This window comes from Alosa pseudoharengus, unplaced genomic scaffold, assembly GCF_046254945.1.
Source record: "Alosa pseudoharengus isolate Yale_2024_CS ecotype anadromous, Long Island Sound unplaced genomic scaffold, YU_APseudo_1.1 YU_APseudo_1.1_scf_4, whole genome shotgun sequence".
In the NCBI taxonomy this organism is placed as follows: domain Eukaryota; kingdom Metazoa; phylum Chordata; class Actinopteri; order Clupeiformes; family Clupeidae; genus Alosa; species Alosa pseudoharengus.
This window is the reverse complement of record NW_027468774.1, coordinates 45,787,898-45,806,258: the sequence shown is the minus strand read 5'-3', so window position 1 is coordinate 45,806,258 and position 18,361 is coordinate 45,787,898. Positions and strand designations below refer to the sequence as shown.

At 38.7% G+C, this 18,361-nt stretch overlaps 1 protein-coding gene across 1 annotated transcript in view; it reads left to right on the top strand.

Moving 5' to 3' along the window:
* The window catches only part of usp31 (ubiquitin specific peptidase 31), a 300,296-nt gene that overhangs the window by 176,809 nt on the left and 105,126 nt on the right, over positions 1-18,361 (top strand). Inside the window, exon 7 of the mRNA XM_076266583.1 lies at positions 10,160-10,334. Coding sequence (XP_076122698.1) covers positions 10,160-10,334 — 175 coding nt within the window. The remainder of the gene's footprint in view (positions 1-10,159; positions 10,335-18,361) is intronic.

The window sequence follows — 18,361 nt, the reverse complement described above, 5'->3', positions numbered from 1 at the left end:
ATCTATGGCTGACCGTTTTTGCGCTAAGTGCGCCCTCTCCAGATTGTCGTTATCAGATGTGCAGACCTCCTGCATGAGCACACACAGTATTGCTGCTCATTGGAAAACTGAGTTGTCTGTAAAACTCAAAATCACCATGTTTTCATTAAATGCGGATGAGGTAACAAATGGAAATATGAACAGTATCTAGACTGTTCTGATTCATTACTTTGATGAGGAAATGTGAAGTCTTGCAAACTTGATTTTATAGATTTTACTTGGTGTTGAATTGCATATTAAGAAAAAAAATCTCCCCTTTAAATACTTTTGGCCTGAAGTAATTAAATAAGAGTTTAAGTTAAAGCCTTGCTACAAATATTGCTGCAGTAGAAAAGAACAGCAATGGCTAATCAGCAATGGTCAGGGATGGTATTAAAATATTGTTTTGTTCATCAGGAAAACTCAATCTCAATCAAGAACACTCTCAATTCGCCTTATTCACATGGTGGCCAATGGCGGCTAAAACGAGGCTACAGGGTACACAAACCATAGGATTGTTATGTTCTATGCCTTCACCTGTAGGTGGCATTAATTATATAGTATAAGAGTACCCTGTAGCCTCGTTTTGGTGTTTATTTGGTGCTTTACTTTGCTGTTTGCATCTTTTTGTACATTAAAAACCAATAGGTCGCGACCGCAAAAGGGGTGCTATCTCTATAGGTAGATATGAACAACGTATGACTTATGGCCTGAAAAAAAAAAAAAATTTCACTTTAATCCCTGAAATCAACTAGGTTCTATTCTGTGTAAATTGGTCCATGAAGCAGGACATTCAGTCACGTTACTACCACGACAAATCTTTGCGTTGCCACTGCACTGCTGTCATGTTCATCTTGGCATGTTCAAACACTTGTAAATAGTAATTATTTGAGGTTTAATCTTACCTTTAATATTATTTATTCTATCCGAATGGGTGCGATGTAGGTATTAAATTTCATCTGAAGTGGTATTAAAAAGGTCTTAAAAAGTCTTAAATTTAGGTCTGACAATTCTGGGGGTACCCTGTTATTATGATGACGCCCTAGGAAATTGGCATCATTTGGCCTCTATAGGGGGCGCTGCAATACAGGAAGTGAACTCGTATCTCAGCAACGCTTTGATGTATGAAGTCCAAACTTGGTACAGGGACTTGGTATCTGATTGTGATGACGCAATAGGAAATTGGCATCATTTGGCCTCTATAGGGGGCACTGCAATACAGGAAGTGAGCTTGTATCTCAGCAACACTTTGATGTATGAAGTCCAAACGTAATACAGAGACAAAGTAGCTGATTGTGAGGACATGCAAGGAAAGTGGTCTCATTTGGCCTCTAGGGGTGCTGTAATAGACAAATTGATCTCACGTCTCAGCAACTCTTTGGTGTATGAAGTCCAGGGACAAGGTAGCTGATTCTGAGAATGCACAAGGACATTGGTGTAATTTGCGCCTCTAGGGGCACTATAACAAAGTAAATGAGCTTAGTTCTCAGTCATTCTTTATCCAATTGCAATCAAACTTGTTGTGAGTGCTTGCTCATGCCATGGCAACTCCATTCCTGCTATAGCGCACTGCTTGGCCCCCACATTGCTGCTTGCAGCTATATTTATTATTATTATTATTATATTATTATCGGTATTATATTATTATTAGGCTGTCTGCCAGTAGCGACTCATAAGGGAAGCCAAGGTCAACACTTTTATATTATTTTACCAGCTCCATTCAGCCTATGGCTAGTCCACAAACTCAAACATTGTTTGTGCCACATGTATAGCACAATATTAAAAATGATAAGCATGATATTAAGTTGGCACAAACAGCTTTCATTCCTTTCGAAAGAGAAGCATGTATGAAATGACGCTTGCTTGACATTTTCTGTTTGCAATTAAAAGTGAATTAGCCTATGAGCCTGGTAGCCAGTAGCCACCTAGTAGCTGAGTGGAATGTGTTTCAATCTGCATATCATGTGCTTCATGTAAATAAATTATAGAATACTTCAAGACTCACCAGTTCCATTACACAAAGGCAAAGACAACTCTTCATATTCTTGTCCACTTTCCACATCACAGTGAGTGCAGCTAGTATGTCATAGTGACCTGGATCTCATAGTTTGTAACAGTAGGCTAGTGAGAACCGGATAAATTCGCAATCTCCTCTAATCTCGTATTTGTTGCCTTCACGATTTACTTTTATATGTTTCTTATATTTAAAAGAAAATTTTAATTATCATCAACAATGACAAGCCAGCTGGAACCTACTCGTTTTCTCTCCCTCTCGTGCGTGTTTAGATGCGTTCTCAATTAAATGCAGTAGGCTAGCATAAGTTTAAGTTGGATCTTCATGGAGAGGTCTCGAAAAGTATCATCTTTATGTAACATGCTGTTGGTGCATTTTAACATTAAACATTCTCTAACAAGAGTGCAAATCAGTTTGCAGTAAAGCTACTATTTATTGGCTAAATGTTGGTCCTTCCTCGGTCTCTTGGTGCCCTACACACAGTGCGTAACGCGTGTGGGGGTAGCGGCAGCACTGAACTGTGCTCTGGCCACTTGTCTCCGCTATTTTTTTTTTATTATTTTTTTTTAGTCGCGGAGGGAAAGCGTCTCTGGGGTGACTGGTCCACGATCAGGAAATTTAGTTTTTGATTAAAATCATGACTCGAGTCTGACTCGAGTCCAAGTCATGTGACTCGAGTCCACATGTCTGGATTCTGCCTCCAGAATTGTGTAGTATAGGCTACAATGAACTACCACAGCCTTCTACCACTATTGGAACAGACGTTATGGGCTTCCAAAAATGGCAAAAGATGAAATGTGAAATTACAATGTGTCAATTACGGTCGTGGCACCCGAAATTCAAATGGATGCCACGGGCAAACCGTTTGAGATATTGACATGAAACTTCAGATTCCCTCGTTTGGTAACTTAATGCATATTTTCACCACTTTTCAGCAAAATCTGAGAGGTACCATGTACATGATACCCCGATTTTGGCTGTTTTCACTTGGAATGACCCACTTTCTAATGGTTAGTTAAATTATCAGGAGAGACCGCAGCCTTTGACATGCGGATATACTAGTTTACAAAGCAGAGTGATTATTTTATTATTACTTATTATGATTTTTTATCATTACATGATTATTAAACTTCTAAAGAATGTGTTTGTGTGATTTTATACATTAGTATTGTTGTGAAAAATATTCACACAAAATAATCGTAATAATCATGAAAATGTGATTATTCTTCAGACAATTATCGTACCATCAAAATATCTAATCGTGACCTCCCTAGTTGTGATCTCACCGTAGGAGCGGGGTTGTTCTGCCCAAAATGTAGGCCCAATAAGTGCCCAAAGTGCTTTGCAATATGGCCACCGAGAAGGGCTGTAACGATACACCAACCTCACGATTTGGTCTGTATCACGATTTTTGACCCACGGTTTGATACAAACCTCGATTTTGGTTTTTTTGGGTGGGGGGGGGGGGGGTTGTTAGGCATTTTATTAAATAACATTTCAATAGACTACCTTAGAACACCAGAGGATAATATATAATACAGCGGGGAAAATAAGTATTGAACACGTCAACATTATTTTCAGTAAGTATACTTCCAATGAGGCTACTTGCATGAAAATTTTCACCAGACACTAGTATTAACTCAGATAATCCACCCATATAAAAAAATCCAAACATTAAAGTCCATAGGTAGAGTTATGTGTAATAAAGTGGAATGACACAGGAAAAAAGTATTGAACACGCCTGCTGAAATGTCTTAAATACTTAATGGAAAAGCCTTTATTCGTAATGACAGCTTCAAGGCATTTCCTGTATGACGAAACTAACCAGTTACAGTATTCTGGTGTGATTTTGGCCCATTCTTTTCAACAGATAGTCCTTTAATATTGAAGATTCCAGGAGTCCCTCTTGTGAATCCTGATCTTTAGTTTACTTCCAAAACTGTTCAATTGGATTGAAGTCAGGGCCTTGATTTCCTTTCTCTGAAACCAATTGAGAGTTTCCTTTGCTAAATGGTTTGGATCATTGTCCTGCTGGAAGGTCTAGCCATGTCTCATCCTCATCATCCTGGTGGATGGTCAAGATTCTCCCGGAACAAAATGACTCAATTCATCATTCCTTCAACTGTATGAAGTCTGCTAGTACCATGAGATGAAAAACAGCCCATACCATGATGCCACCACCTCCAAACCTCACTGTTGGTAGGGTATTTTTAGGGTGATGCACAGTGCCATTTCTCCTTCAAATATGGTGTGTAGTATGACATCCAAAAATTTCAATTTTGCTCTCGCCTGACCAGAATACATTCTCTCAGTATTTCATAGGATTGTCCAAATGTTGTGTAGCAAACTTTCAACGAGCTTTGACATGTTTTTCTTCAGCAATAGAGTCATGCGGGATGAGCGTGCATAGAGGCCATGGCGGTGGAGTGCATTACCTATGATTTTCTCTGTAATAACTGCACCAAGTCTTTTTGGAGCTTTCTCCGAGTGGTCCTTGGCTCTTGGGCTACTCTTCTGACTATCCTTCTGACTTCCTGGTCAGAAATCTTGCAAGGAGATCCTGTGCATGGCCAGTGATGATGCAGTGATGTTCCTTCCACTTGAAGATAATGGCTCCAATACTGCTTGCTGGATGCTTTGGAAGTTTTGATGTGCATCTGTAACCAGTTCCATTGATATGTTTTGCAACAATAAGGTTACAAAGGTCTTGGGAGAGCTCTTTGCTTTTACCCATTATGAAATGCTTCTTGTTTGACACCTTGGTAACAAACAACTTTTTTATAGCCCACCAGTATGTATTAACCCAGCTTATATCAATTTGCACAAATAGGAGGGATAATTTCTCTAACTACGTATAGATTCCAGTTTGTTCCTTGCCATTTCTTGCCTTTGTTTACTGCTTTTTCTTAGCGTGTTCAATACTTTTTCCCTGTGCCTTTCCACTTTTTTACTCATAACTCTACTTTTAGACATTAATATTTGGATTTTTATATATGTGTGGATTACCTAAGTTAATACTAATGTCCGGTGAAAATTTCATGTGAATAGCCTCACTGGAAGTATACTTACTGAAAAAAATATTGACGTGTTCAATACTTATTTTCCCCGCTGTATATCTGTACTATTTTATATTCTGATATAAAAAGGGAGAATACTGATTTATGACAACACACTTTATGCAGATTAGCCTATAGCCTAGGCCTACTATTTCTATTACAACTGTACCTCTTTACAGTTTTTCTCGATTTCTTTGTCCTGCTTAAGGAAACTGGGATCCACTTGGTTACTTATTGTAAACAAAGTAGCATAGTTGGCTAGCTTATCATAGTCTACTGGTTGGACTGTTCAGTTTCCTCATGTGTGTTTAAGTTTCAAGGTAATACTTGCTAACCAATGAAAGCAACGATAAATTATATAAATGATAAATACAATGAAAGCAACAAGATTTATAAATTATATAAATGATAATTTTTTAATTTATTTTTGGACAACGTAGGCTACCGGTAATTAAAGCAGGAGGTGTGTGTTGCTTATGTGGCGGCGTAAGCTGCAAAGCGCCGCATGAAACTCTAGAAAGGGTGTGTCGCAATTCTGCCTTCTCACACCGCGACACAGGTTTGTGGATATGAGTGTTGCGATTTCGGTTTCGAAGCACATATCGTTACAGTCCTATGGCCGAGTGGAAGGACTTGCCTAAAAGGAGTTTATAACATGCTATGTTTAAGTTATTTTACACTGTAACATTTAGTAACGTACTGACCTATTTTTCCATCAGTACTCTTCTAGGATACACTAGCAAGAACAATACTGCATTGAATAGTATCACTGCACATACCGTGAATTTATATGCATGTAAGACTACTTTGAATGACAGACAGCATTGATGATCTGCACCATCAAAAATCCCAACTTTTTTAAATGTGTTGCTGAATTCAAAATGAGCTAAATATTTGTCAAAAAAAAAAAAAAAAAAAAAAAAAAATATATATATATATATATATATATATATATATATATATTTCAACATTTGTTCATTCATTATCATTATGTTGTCATTATGTTCATTCATTATCATTATGTTGTATTTGTTCTGTCATAGAACTAGATTATTAGTACTTGTTTAATTTTTTGTGTTATTGGTGATTATTCCATACTCTTCCTCTCTTTCCCAAGTTCCTGTTCCTGGAGTTGTTCACATTATTTGGGGTTTTCCTTCCTCTCTTACAGCATCTCAGGCATGAAAACTGTGGATTTTACACTACTTCAGGTAGTATGTTTTAAGTATGTAGTAAGTTGCTTTGGATAAAAGTGTCACACCTAAATGGCTAAATGTAAATAATCAAATACAGTTAGTCCCTGTAGACTACCTACCTGGTAGCTTGTGATAAGTTCCATCTATTAAGCTACCTTGTGTTTTTATTTCATATATTCATGGTCTTTGAATTGATGGCTCTGTGTTCTTACCTTTACAGCATAACCCCCTGGTCAGACGCAAGACAAAACAAACAGCTGTCATTCAATTTCAATTCAATTCAATTCAACTCACCACTCACAGGCTCATAGGTGGAGTTAGCAGGCAAGCAATTGTTGAGAAGGCCTACAAAAGATGACAATAAATTATCGTGAAAAGTTGCTGGTTCCTCAATTTATGTTCGTAAGCCAAGTAGTCGATATATTACAAACATAACATAAGACAATATAAATGAACATTACGGCCTTACCTGACTTTAATATGCTACCCAATTCCTGATACAGGCCATAGTCATCACACGACTTACTGTAATGCCCTCCTGACGGCGTGCCTGATCTTCAGTTAAACCGAAAGGGCACATTTTGCTCGCCCACTGCTCAGCAAGCTACATTGGCTACCTCTAGCTGCCCATTTCAAATTCAAATTCAAATTGCTAATGCTTGCCTACAAAGTAGTCTCTGGTTTTGCACCCACTTACTTGAATGCCTTCATACAGGCATATGTTACCTCCTGGCCATTGGTGAACAACACCTCTGCCACCCGTATGCTCAGGGCAATCCAAACTTTATTCTTTTGTTGTTCCCCGTTGGTGGAACGCACTACCAGTTCCTACCAGAGCAGGGACGTCCCTCTACCTTCAAAAACTCCTGAAGACCCAGCTCAGCTCCTAGCACTACCATCAAGTGGACATGCTAAATCTAGCACTTACCACTTGACTATCCTCCTTATATAACTGTCACTTGATTGTATGGGAATAATACTAATTGCTGTACTGACATGACATTGTCGCACTGTACCTTGATTTGTAAGTCGCTTTCAATGAAAGTGTCAGATAAATTACTTAATGTAAGTGTTGAGTGATTTAGCCGGTAGATTAACTATTGTTAGGCTGACTGGCTTCAACAGCTAGCATGCTACTACTATTCTTATTCTGAGTCAAGTGCAGTGATTGTAAACAATGTCTGCCAAACCTCAACAAATGTCTGATTGTAAATGTGTAACTTCCATGTCAACAACTTTCAAATATATTATGTTACTGAGGGAATGCAGATGATGTCACAGCATAAGCCACTTTGGTTACTATTACTGAGTAGCAAAAAGATGAATTGAGTGGAAGCATTCAGTTTGGAAATGGGAAAGAGCTGTTGTGCTATAGACTATACAGTAGATTTAACAGGAATTCAAACCTGGGGTTCCATCAAGTTTCTCTCTCATGTTACTGTTGTACAAGACATGTTCTGCTGTGAGGTTGGATATTAGAGACATACTAGAGACATACTAAATTGTTTTATATATTTTTAAGTGGCAAGTAACATCAACACCCAGCAAAGGACACACATAATATCAACAAACTCAACAAATGCACATATTCCGCTGTACCACAAAAAGTATTTACAGCAGTAACAGACAATTGCACTCCTCAACTGAAGGGGGACCACCCCAACAGCAGTTCTTGTTTAGGGCTGCTTTAAGCTGAACTTTTATGAAAATGACAATGATATCTGATGCTATTAGAAATAAAAGATAAAATATCTCTACAAAATTGTATCTTGTCTTCTTTACCGATTCATTGGGTTTATGTTATATTAGCAAAGCACGTAATGTCAATAGTAGGCTATTTGAAATATGCAGATGAATATTCAAACTTGTTTTTATATTACAATTGTATTGCAATCAGGCATTTCAGTTCACATAGAAGTTTAGGACTATTTGTCTAAAAATATTCACTGTTAAATGTGTTAGGAAGCATCAGAATCAGAATAATTTCAGATATGTTCAGATAAAGTAAGTCATATTAATGATTGAGGGTAAAACTGAAGAATTAGTAGTAATAGTTAATGTATTGTTAAATGTCCAGGTACATTTTAGAAGGTAGTCAATTGTAGTAGTAGACTATTTCCATACATTTTGAAAGTGAACTTGGGGCGATAGTGGTTGAACTGCCTTGTTACGTGATGTAAAACAATATATCACCATGATGCCTGATGCATCCTGGCCTCTTAATTAGTCATGGAAAACTGTGCAAGACATGTTATAGCATGACTTGTTATCTTTAATGTCCCTTTGTTGACATCACAGGCGCCTATATTCCCTTCTGTTTTTGTTTGGGACCGATTTATCCAACGAAAATTGCGGTTAAGCGGAGACCCATTTTTCTGCATGTGTGTACTGTTTTCCTCGCCTGACTTAGCCACTCAATTCTATTATGAATTTGAGTGTAGTGTCCATCCATTTGGATTTGGGGGGGGGGGGGGGGGGGGAGAGAATGCTTCTGCGCGTATATACCTAACCAATCAGGGAAACAAAATATGTGAATCCTGTATGGAGAACAGCCAAAAACATCCTTCTTCTTGACAAATGCTTTAAGCTCTGTTTTCTGTTTTTCATGCATTTCGTTTTTTTTTGTAAGTTATTGTAAATGTCTTTTACAATAAATGCCATTGTGGAAACTAAAGAAGTAGCTTGTTGTAAACTAAAATCGAAGTGTGCTCAGGTGACAATAATAATAATTATATTGAATTATTTGATTGGCCTACTGGATACCTCTGGTTCAGGCACAGAGACTTCTCAATGGAGCGACTCCAGACTCTGGGACTGGCTTGCAGGCTACTGTTTTCCCATATACGCTCAGGGCTTAAAGTATTCCGGCACCGTGCCGGATCTCCGGCGTGTCGCAGCTGTGAGGAAGATTTCCTCAGGAGAAAATGTCGGTAAATCATCAGATCAATCAGAGGTGGAAAGATTTGAGAGAATTGTTAGGAAATGGCTTGTGGTGCTAAGATGATTTTTTTATTCCTCTTTTTAGTCAACTTTAGCATGGGTTCACATACTTTTTCTTGCCACTGTAATGGGTGCCTACACTTCTTCACTTTTTGCCCCCCATAAAACCAAAAAAGAACAATAACCTCACCAATATGCATCCTACAGCAGAGTGCTCCACAACAGTTAATACAAAATAAAATGGCAGCATCAACATGCAGATCAAATGTATGAATGATAAGAATTAAGTTTGCAGTCACTAATTATGATTTGCAGACTGCATGGTAACTTTTTTTTTCTAGATCTTTATTTATGTTGATTGGTTTGCCAGCTGTTATTCAGGAAGTAATAGTCTTGACTGAGACAAGAATTAAAGCTTGTTATGTTGTGAAATGGGTGAAAATATTTTCTTTAAACCTTAGCATCATTCCATATCAGTTTAAAAACTTTGCCACCATGATCATTTTTTTGTCCAAACAGTCTGCTTGATATCTCATTTCATTGAAGTATTTGCAGCAGCTTTCTAGGCAGTGTCTTATCTATAACTGAAAAGGCATATCTCAGAAACAAAGCTAGACAGGTATTTCCTGAAAGAGATACCAATGCTAGGTGTTGAATGAAGAGGGTAGTTTGTATGTTAAGAGGTTCATTTGAATTAGACGCAATGCAGGCTGGAAAGAATATTTTGATAAGTTTGAAGAAGTCACAAAATAACAGTGCATTGCGATATCAGGCTGACATTTGCATATGATAGTCATAGATAATGGGGGACTGTTTGGACAAAAACATCTGAGACGATGACGTCAAATCCATTATGTTTGTGTTGAATTAACATGGTATAATCCCTTAGTAATTTGACCTAATCAAGTTTCATGTCACACGGTATCATTCTTTAGGTAGCCTTTTGGCAAATTTGAATCAGAACAATCTGACGTATAACCCAGAGAACATCAGGAGCCCATCCTTTATGCAAGGAGTGGCGAACCCTGCCTCACCCAACAAGAACACAGCTACTGACAAGATGATCCTACTCATCTGCAACCGAGCCTGTACAGGCCACCAAGGAAGACGGTACAGTTGCAGTTATTACTGTCCTTTTATGAATCCTGATTGTGTTCATCCACCCCTACTGCATTGGCCAGACCAGATATCAGTACCACCCAAGATGTGTTACACCAACAGAAGTAACATAATGCACGGTGACTTTTCTATATAATTAGCTGTTTTTCTCTCTTCCATTCAAACAAATGGTGGAATCTTCATGACTTCAATATTGTATCAGGTTAATGCTGAAGGCTCGACTTTCTTTGTCTAGCCTTATCTATCTATCTATAATCTATTGATCGATTGATGTACCTATCCATCTACCATAGGGCCGTGCAATTAATTGAATTTCAATTTCAATCTCGATTTTGGCTCCAAACAATCACAAAAATATTATAATCAAGAAAAAACGATGGTTTTGCCACCCTGCTTCTTTAAGCCTCGCACTCAACACGCCCCTCCCCTGTCCCCTCTGTGCACAGGCTACTCAAGCAGTTTGGGTTGTGTGTAGTATGTGTGCTCTGCAATATGTGCTGTTATGAATAGACTAAGTAGAATGTAAGACTTAGGCCTATGAGATGTGTACATATTTTGAGTATGTAATAATATATTATTAATTTGTTAATAATATATATTCATATTTCCCTGTGAATATTATCTATTGTGTGTATTTTTGAGATGATGATTCATTAGTACCAATTACAAATTGTATTGTGTAACTGCTGTTTGTAAAGGCAGTGGTGTTACATCCTTTGTTATTTGACTGTAGCTATCAAAAGTGGTGTAAGACAAGAAAAAAGGTAGGCCTACTCATGCAGACTACAACTGGCGCGGTGTAGCCTACACAACTTTGTTCAAAATTGATGCATTCAAGTTAACTTTGCAAAGTTAGTGTTATAGCCTACTTATCACAACGTTGTCAATCACAAACGCTAATTTATTCTAACGTCTCTCTACGGAACTACCTGTTTAATTTGCGGAGGACGAAGAGAAAGCACCTTTTTGATAATTGAGCCAGTAGAGAAATAACTGTTCTGTAATCTGTAATCTGTAGCCTAGGGTAGGCTTCTGCAGAAAACAATGTTGTTGGCGATTTAATACAATCTAGCAGCGTTTTTAACAGGCTACGCAATAGAGGCTTAGACAACTATGACCCACGTTTTGGTTTCGTAAATTAATTTGCCCTACTTCTTGACTGCAATGTAGTCAATTGAGTGCTTGACAGGTTATTTTTATTTTTCTGTACAATAAACAAATACTTCTGCTTTATGCCACAGAATTACGCACTTGGCCAGCCTATAGAACGGGCACATTTTGGAGAGAATAGAGAATGTACGCACGCAAGAATCTGTAGGCTATTTGTGGCGGGTTACCAGCAAACAATGTTTAATGCATTAACTCAAGACATCAAACGCTTTCTAAACAATAAAAACAGAAAGGATGCAGCAGGCAGCAAATGTAGAAGAGTCATTTCCAGTGGAAGAACAAAATGCTGAATAAAGCCCAAAGCTATGAAGGCATATCTGGCAAGTTGTTATTTTATAAAGACGTAAATGGTTGCACTATAGGCCTAGTCAAGTTTGCAAGGAGACATAACGCGTTAGCATGCCACACTATCCACAGCTGTGGTAGCAGGGACAGGAGGATTACTGTTAGCGCAGGCTTTATATAAAATTCTGAATCTTCAACAGAAGGCCTGCCTCGAATGCAGGCTTGCCCAAAATAAAGGCCTGTGGTTTGCGCAGTCTACAGTAAGTAGGCTAAATAACAGACCTGCCACAATATGCGGTATGATGATTTTTTACGAGCAAGATGTTTTGGGTGCCCTATGCGCACTGCATGTTCTCAAATAACAATGATCATGAGTAATATTCGACCATTATTTTGTGTAAATGGGCTATGCATTGGGTTAGACACCAGGGGCCATATTCACAAAGCCTTTTATCTTACCACTAGGAGTACTCCTAAATAGCAATAAAATATTTTATCTAGGAGTTTCTCTTATTAAGTTATTCCCAAAGCCTTTCAGACCTACTCTTAGTAAGGAAAAATGACTCCTAAACTAAGAGTGAGTCTTCGTTGCTATGGATGACGTCATTACTCATGCACGAGCTTGACTGAAGTGACCACCTTGATTGTCTGATGATTGTAACGCGGGACCAAACACCTCCCTTACGATGATGAGTGACAGGTGACAGGTCTGAGAATGCGTGCGCTACACAAGGACGGAAGATGATGAATAACTGAATAAAAAGGCTTAGCCTAAATGAATCAAGAGTAAGGCAAAACAAATAGCCTAGTAGCCTAATGAAACATACAGATTGATGCAGTATCTTTGCAACATTATTAAATTAATCTGTCACTATGCCTATGCCTACGTTTGCAAAGAGGAGAACATTTTAATTTGATTCACAATAACGTTACATTTAATTTACATGTTGACAATGAGTAGCCTAGTTTTGGTTGTTGTTGGTGGCGTTATTGCATGTTAGTTATGCTTACAATGCAAAATTGATTCCTCGCGATTGGAAGCTCCTGTAGCCGCATAGGATTTCAAAACATCGCCACGTGAAATGCCACAAAAAACGGTTTGTGAATAGGTCTTAGTGAGTTATGAGTCCTCTTGACTTCTTTTAAGCTGTCCCAGAGGTGGAAAGTTGCGATTCGTTGGGGGCAGGGCCCGATTAACAATTCATAGACCCCTGGGCACAAATGTCTGATGGCCCCCCCTGCCCCCCAGCCAACGTGAGTCGGGTGGTCAGTTAATAGGCCTATATCATGAAGATTTTTCTTGCCATCTAAGGCACGAGCGCATCTGTGAGGCCAAGCCTCACCAAGTAGCCCGTTTGTTTACAACTAACATTACATTTAATTAAATTGCTTATAGGCTATGTCGAAATCGTTTTCAACATTTTGTCGGGTGAATCAGGAAATGTTCTCAAAGTAGCCTTATGGCTGAAAGCTGCTTGGGATCCCCCCTGTCAAGCAATATAACCATACAAACGCGCGGCCTACTCACTCATTGTTTCAAAAGGAGTAATTTCGGCTTTGTCGGAACTGGCCATTGTAGGCTACGTAAACATAAACTTCCAAAACTAACGAAAAATTCATTCAAAAGTTTCCAAAAAGTTAAAACAGATGACGTGATGCACGTCACTGACATAATGCGCAAATAATAGCCTATAGCCTAGATATTCCAATATATTCGAATACATGTGTTTATTTTAGAGGGAAAATTCGAATGTCATTTTTGAGCAATTTTGACAGCCCTAGTCCACTGTAGGCTACGCCAATCGTCTATTAACACCTTCCACCTAACCACGGTGAGTGGGGGTCGCTATAATGCGTGTGAAATAGCACCATTGAGTAGCCTATGCGAAATAACCTTAAAATCGTTAAAACTTGACTTGACTTGACTAGGCAGGCACGTTGCTAGGAGCTCAACACATTGGAGACTTAAGCCCAGACATGAAATGTCCTATGTAAGAGGGGATTCAGGGTTTTCTCCCCCGAGAAATGTTTAAAAGTTGGTCACGCAACTCCTAGGCCTACCCAAAATGGACAGGATGTGGACAGGAAGGAAATGAAAGTCTGTGTTGACAAGATCAACAAATTACTGCGTTGCTCCTACATTGCTCCTGAACTGTTCATCGCAGCGAGATGAAACCTTTATTGCATGACAGAGCAGAAGTGGGCTTTCCAAAGAGACTACACCAGGGGTGGGCAAACTTTTTGGCTCAAGGGCCACATTGGGTTTTGAAAATTAGCCGGCGGGCCGCACAAAGGAGATATCAATTATCAACAATGACAAGCCAGCTGGAACCTGCGGCTCTCTCTCCCTCTCGTGAGTGCAGACGCGTTCCCAATTAAATGGATCGCATAATGTTCACGTTAGATCTGCTGCAAAGGAGATAACTAAGAGTTAACTTAGTTTAACATGATGTTATCACTATTTAACATGGTGTTTTGACATTGACATTGTAAACGTTCTCTAAGGAGAGTGAAAAGCAGTTTGCAGTAAAGCTAACCAACGTAGTCTCTATCGCAGGAGAAAAATAGCGAGCAGCCTGATAACCAAATGAAATGCTCGGCGGGCCGGATGAAAGTGCTTGGCGGGCCGGATCCGGCCCGCGGGCCGCAGTTTGCCCACCCCTGGACTACACACTTGTCTGTACGATGAAGTATGAAAATTAAAAAAAATCATGAAATTAAATCAAATTGCATCATATGTACAGTCTTTAGGGCCTACTTCTCTGCGTTCACCTGCGCACCCATTACTCTCGTTTAAATTACTCGTGAACCCGTGATCGCATCGATATGGCAAGCTTATCAGATGAAAGAGGAGACACAGAGCTATCATTTGATACCAAGTACAAAACAGACGAGGTGACAGCAAAATGATAACTTCATATAGCTGGACTTACCCCACGTTTTTGTCTGTTCTTGTGGCAAAGCATGTTTATAATCCAACGATATCGTGAGTTTCTCTATGTCAAAGCATGTTCATAATCCGGTTTTGAGATCCTAGCAAATTCCTACATGGCATCCAATTCAAGGCTCACGTTGCATCCCAATTTGTTCAACAAAGAAACACCTTTTTTGCCTTTACTTTGTTCATGGCAATCCAGTAAAAAGTTGAGAATCATTATGAGTGCATAGACACGCATAACCTGACTCCGCCAGATGGATTTGCTCCGCATATCCATCTGGGAACTTTTCATTGAAGAACTTTTGGGAAGGGGCGGACATACTGGTTAGCTGATTGGATAAACCATCTGTCTATCACCACCTTTGTTGGTTATCCACGGGCCAAATCAACCAATTAGATGAACAAAGTATTCTTCTAATGCCGTTTAACATACAATTAAGTTAGGTAACGTGACAAACGTTAAGATGTTTTGGTAACGCTTTAGAATAACATGTGCTTATTAGGTATTAACAGTGCATAATAAGCAGTTAACAATTCATTACTAACAGTTAGTTAACTGTTGTTATCCTTTAATAACATTAACTAACTGTTAGCATGCAGCTTGTAAGTGTTAATAAGCAGCCTTTTAAGTTACTTACAAGCATATTTGTTAACATTTGTAAGTGTTAACAAGCAGCTTGTTAATGCTTGTCAATGGTGTATAAGACAAAGAGGTGGATAACTAATACGCTTATAAGACCTTTCTTATCTATTTGTAGTAAATTTTGCAGCCCCCCAATCTAAAGCGAGGACCATGTAGCCTATAGTTCCACAAGGCCAACCTTCTATCTCTTTATATACTGTATATCTCTATCTAGCTTGGTTTAGCTGTGAGAAATGCACCTTCAAAATTGTTGCAGTGAGCAGGAACCGAACCCCGGTCTCCCACGTCAAAGAGTGCATTGCTACTTGTTGAGCTACACTACTGTTCCTAATTCTTTGATGAAAATGTTCATTTTGATTCTATATTCCGATGTTCTATATCATACTAGCTATGCTTTTTACAAATATGTTTCTGATGGAAAAGTGGTGTTTAATTTCCATAATCTTTGTTCAGTGAACGCATAAAACAGTTTGTCAGTTTGTCAGAGTGCATCGCTACCTATTGAACTACACTACTTTTCTTACACTGCTGATGAAATAGTTTATGTTGATTCTATATTCCGATGTGCTATATCACACTAGCTATGCTTTTTACAAATATGTTTCTGATGGAAAAGTGGTGTTTAATTAATGCAGAAACAGACCACGAATGTTCGCCTCTGTTCAAGGCAAACTGAAACATGTTTCAAATCGATCACGAACGTTCGCCTATGTTTGCAAATTTGAACCAGAGCTTTGAACGCACCCACTTATCGTCTTTAAGCCTCGGTTGCTAGGTAACCAACTATATACAAAGCAAAGATTCTAGAGCGGAGCTCTGCTCTAGACTCTTTGATACAAAGCTGGCATATCTTTAGACTGCTGACAAACTGACAAACTGTTTTATGCGTTCACTGAACAAAGATTATGGAAATTAAACACAACTTTTCCATCAGAAACATATTTGTAAAAAGCATAGCTAGTATGATATAGAACATCGGAATATAGAATCAAAATGAACATTTTCATCAGAGAATTGGGAACAGTAGTGTAGCTCAACAAGTAGCAATGCATTCTTTGACGTGGGAGACTGGGGTTCGATTCCTGCTCACTGCAACAATTTTGAAGGTGCATTTCTCACAGCTAAACCAAGCTAGATAGAGATATACAGTATATAAAGAGATAGAAGGTTGGCCTTGTGGAACTAGGCTACATGGTCCTCGCTTTAGATTGGGGGGCTGCAAAATTTACTACAAATAGGTAAGAAAGGTCTTATAAGCGTATTAGTTATCCACCTCTTTGTCTTATACACCATTGACAAGCATTAACAAGCTGCTTGTTAACACTTACAACTGTTAACAAATATGCTTGTAAGTAACTTAAAAGGCTGCTTATTAACACTTACAAGCTGCATGCTAACAGTTAGTTAATGTTATTAAAGGAAAACAACAGTTAACTAACTGTTAGTAATGAATTGTTAACTGCTTATTATGCACTGTTAATACCTAATAAGCACATGTTTGTTTTAACTTACCATTTATGAACCTAATCAACGACAATTCCCATCAAGTTTTCACGGTAGGCCCTACACTTCTGAAGATAGTTCTATTATGAACTGGAATCAGCCGTGGAGGATGTCTGTGTCGTTCATTCCTCCCAGCTGCATGGCTGAGACTCATAGCTTCACAGTTTACCCAGGAATACTTTCTAATTTGAATAAAACTTGCGCGATAGCTATGCTCATCTCTGTGGATGCCGTCATGTTGTTCGTTGCGTCACACCTCAACCCGCCTCAAAGCCAACGCTGATTGGACGTTCGTTTGGTGAACTGCTCCAAATTTTCTTTAACGGAAAGTATCCAGACTGATCTGCGAGTGAAACCCTGAAGCTCGCGAGATCAGGATGGTCTCACGAGGCTAGGACACGCAGGCTAACACGCAACCTCGGGTCAAGTCAGGTCAGATCAGTTCGTGTCACAGATATGAAGCGCAGAAAGGTCATTTTTCATCACTAAATAAAAAATGGCATTTATTTCCGTAAATCACACACCACATATTTCTGTAAATTGCTCAGCCCCAGAGTATGCCTCCAACATGGCAATTATATTGCCCAATTCAGAACAGTCTGCCCTACACACACATGAAATGCATGTAGAGCTATGAGCTTGCTGTGGTGAGATACATGTCGAAATATAATACTTTTTATAATACGCTTTTTATATTTTAAATTCTTTAAAAATCTAAATAAAATCAATGCTAGTATTAATACATGGAATGATGGCAGATATGGATAGTCTAGCCTCTGCTGAAAAAAACAATATATAATATGTGTGTGTGGCACTTACAATGACCAGAATAAATCTTTATGAATAAAGGTAGTGAAAATGCCCTAAAAACAGCTTAGGGTTCTAAGGGTTCATGTGCTCACACGAACGGCCATTGACTAAGCTTTCCAACAATATGTATATCGAGGGTATTGTAAAAAGTATCGCTAAGATAACCGCATCCAAAGTTGGCACCCCGTATGTTTGTTTATCGTGGATTTCTCAAAATAGCACTGTGCGCAAGACGACTGGTTTCGCCTTGCAGGGTCACATTTGTACTTTTGCATTGTTTATTGACACTTTTGTAGGCTACTTTTGTATTGTTTACTGGACCAAATAAAAGTCCTCTTCCTGTTCACACCAACCTCTGCTTCATCATTTGCTTAAAATAGACCACAAGTCACAGGTACCCTTTAAACCTGAGATAGGGGGAGAGGGCGCGTGGGGGTAGGACCGAAACATTAGGAAATAAATTAAAAATAGGATTTCGGTCCCTTCCAGTAAAAAAGTCATCCAATGCAGATGTAAATTAGGTAAATAATGCAACCTTAACAAAACCGAATAAATAAACTGGGATTTATTTGAACGTTTATTTTGAAGGGTTTCAGTTGATTTGATGTCAGATTTACATGATTCAAATGTCCCTACCAAGGCAGGCTACTTGCTGTAGGGTTTAATATT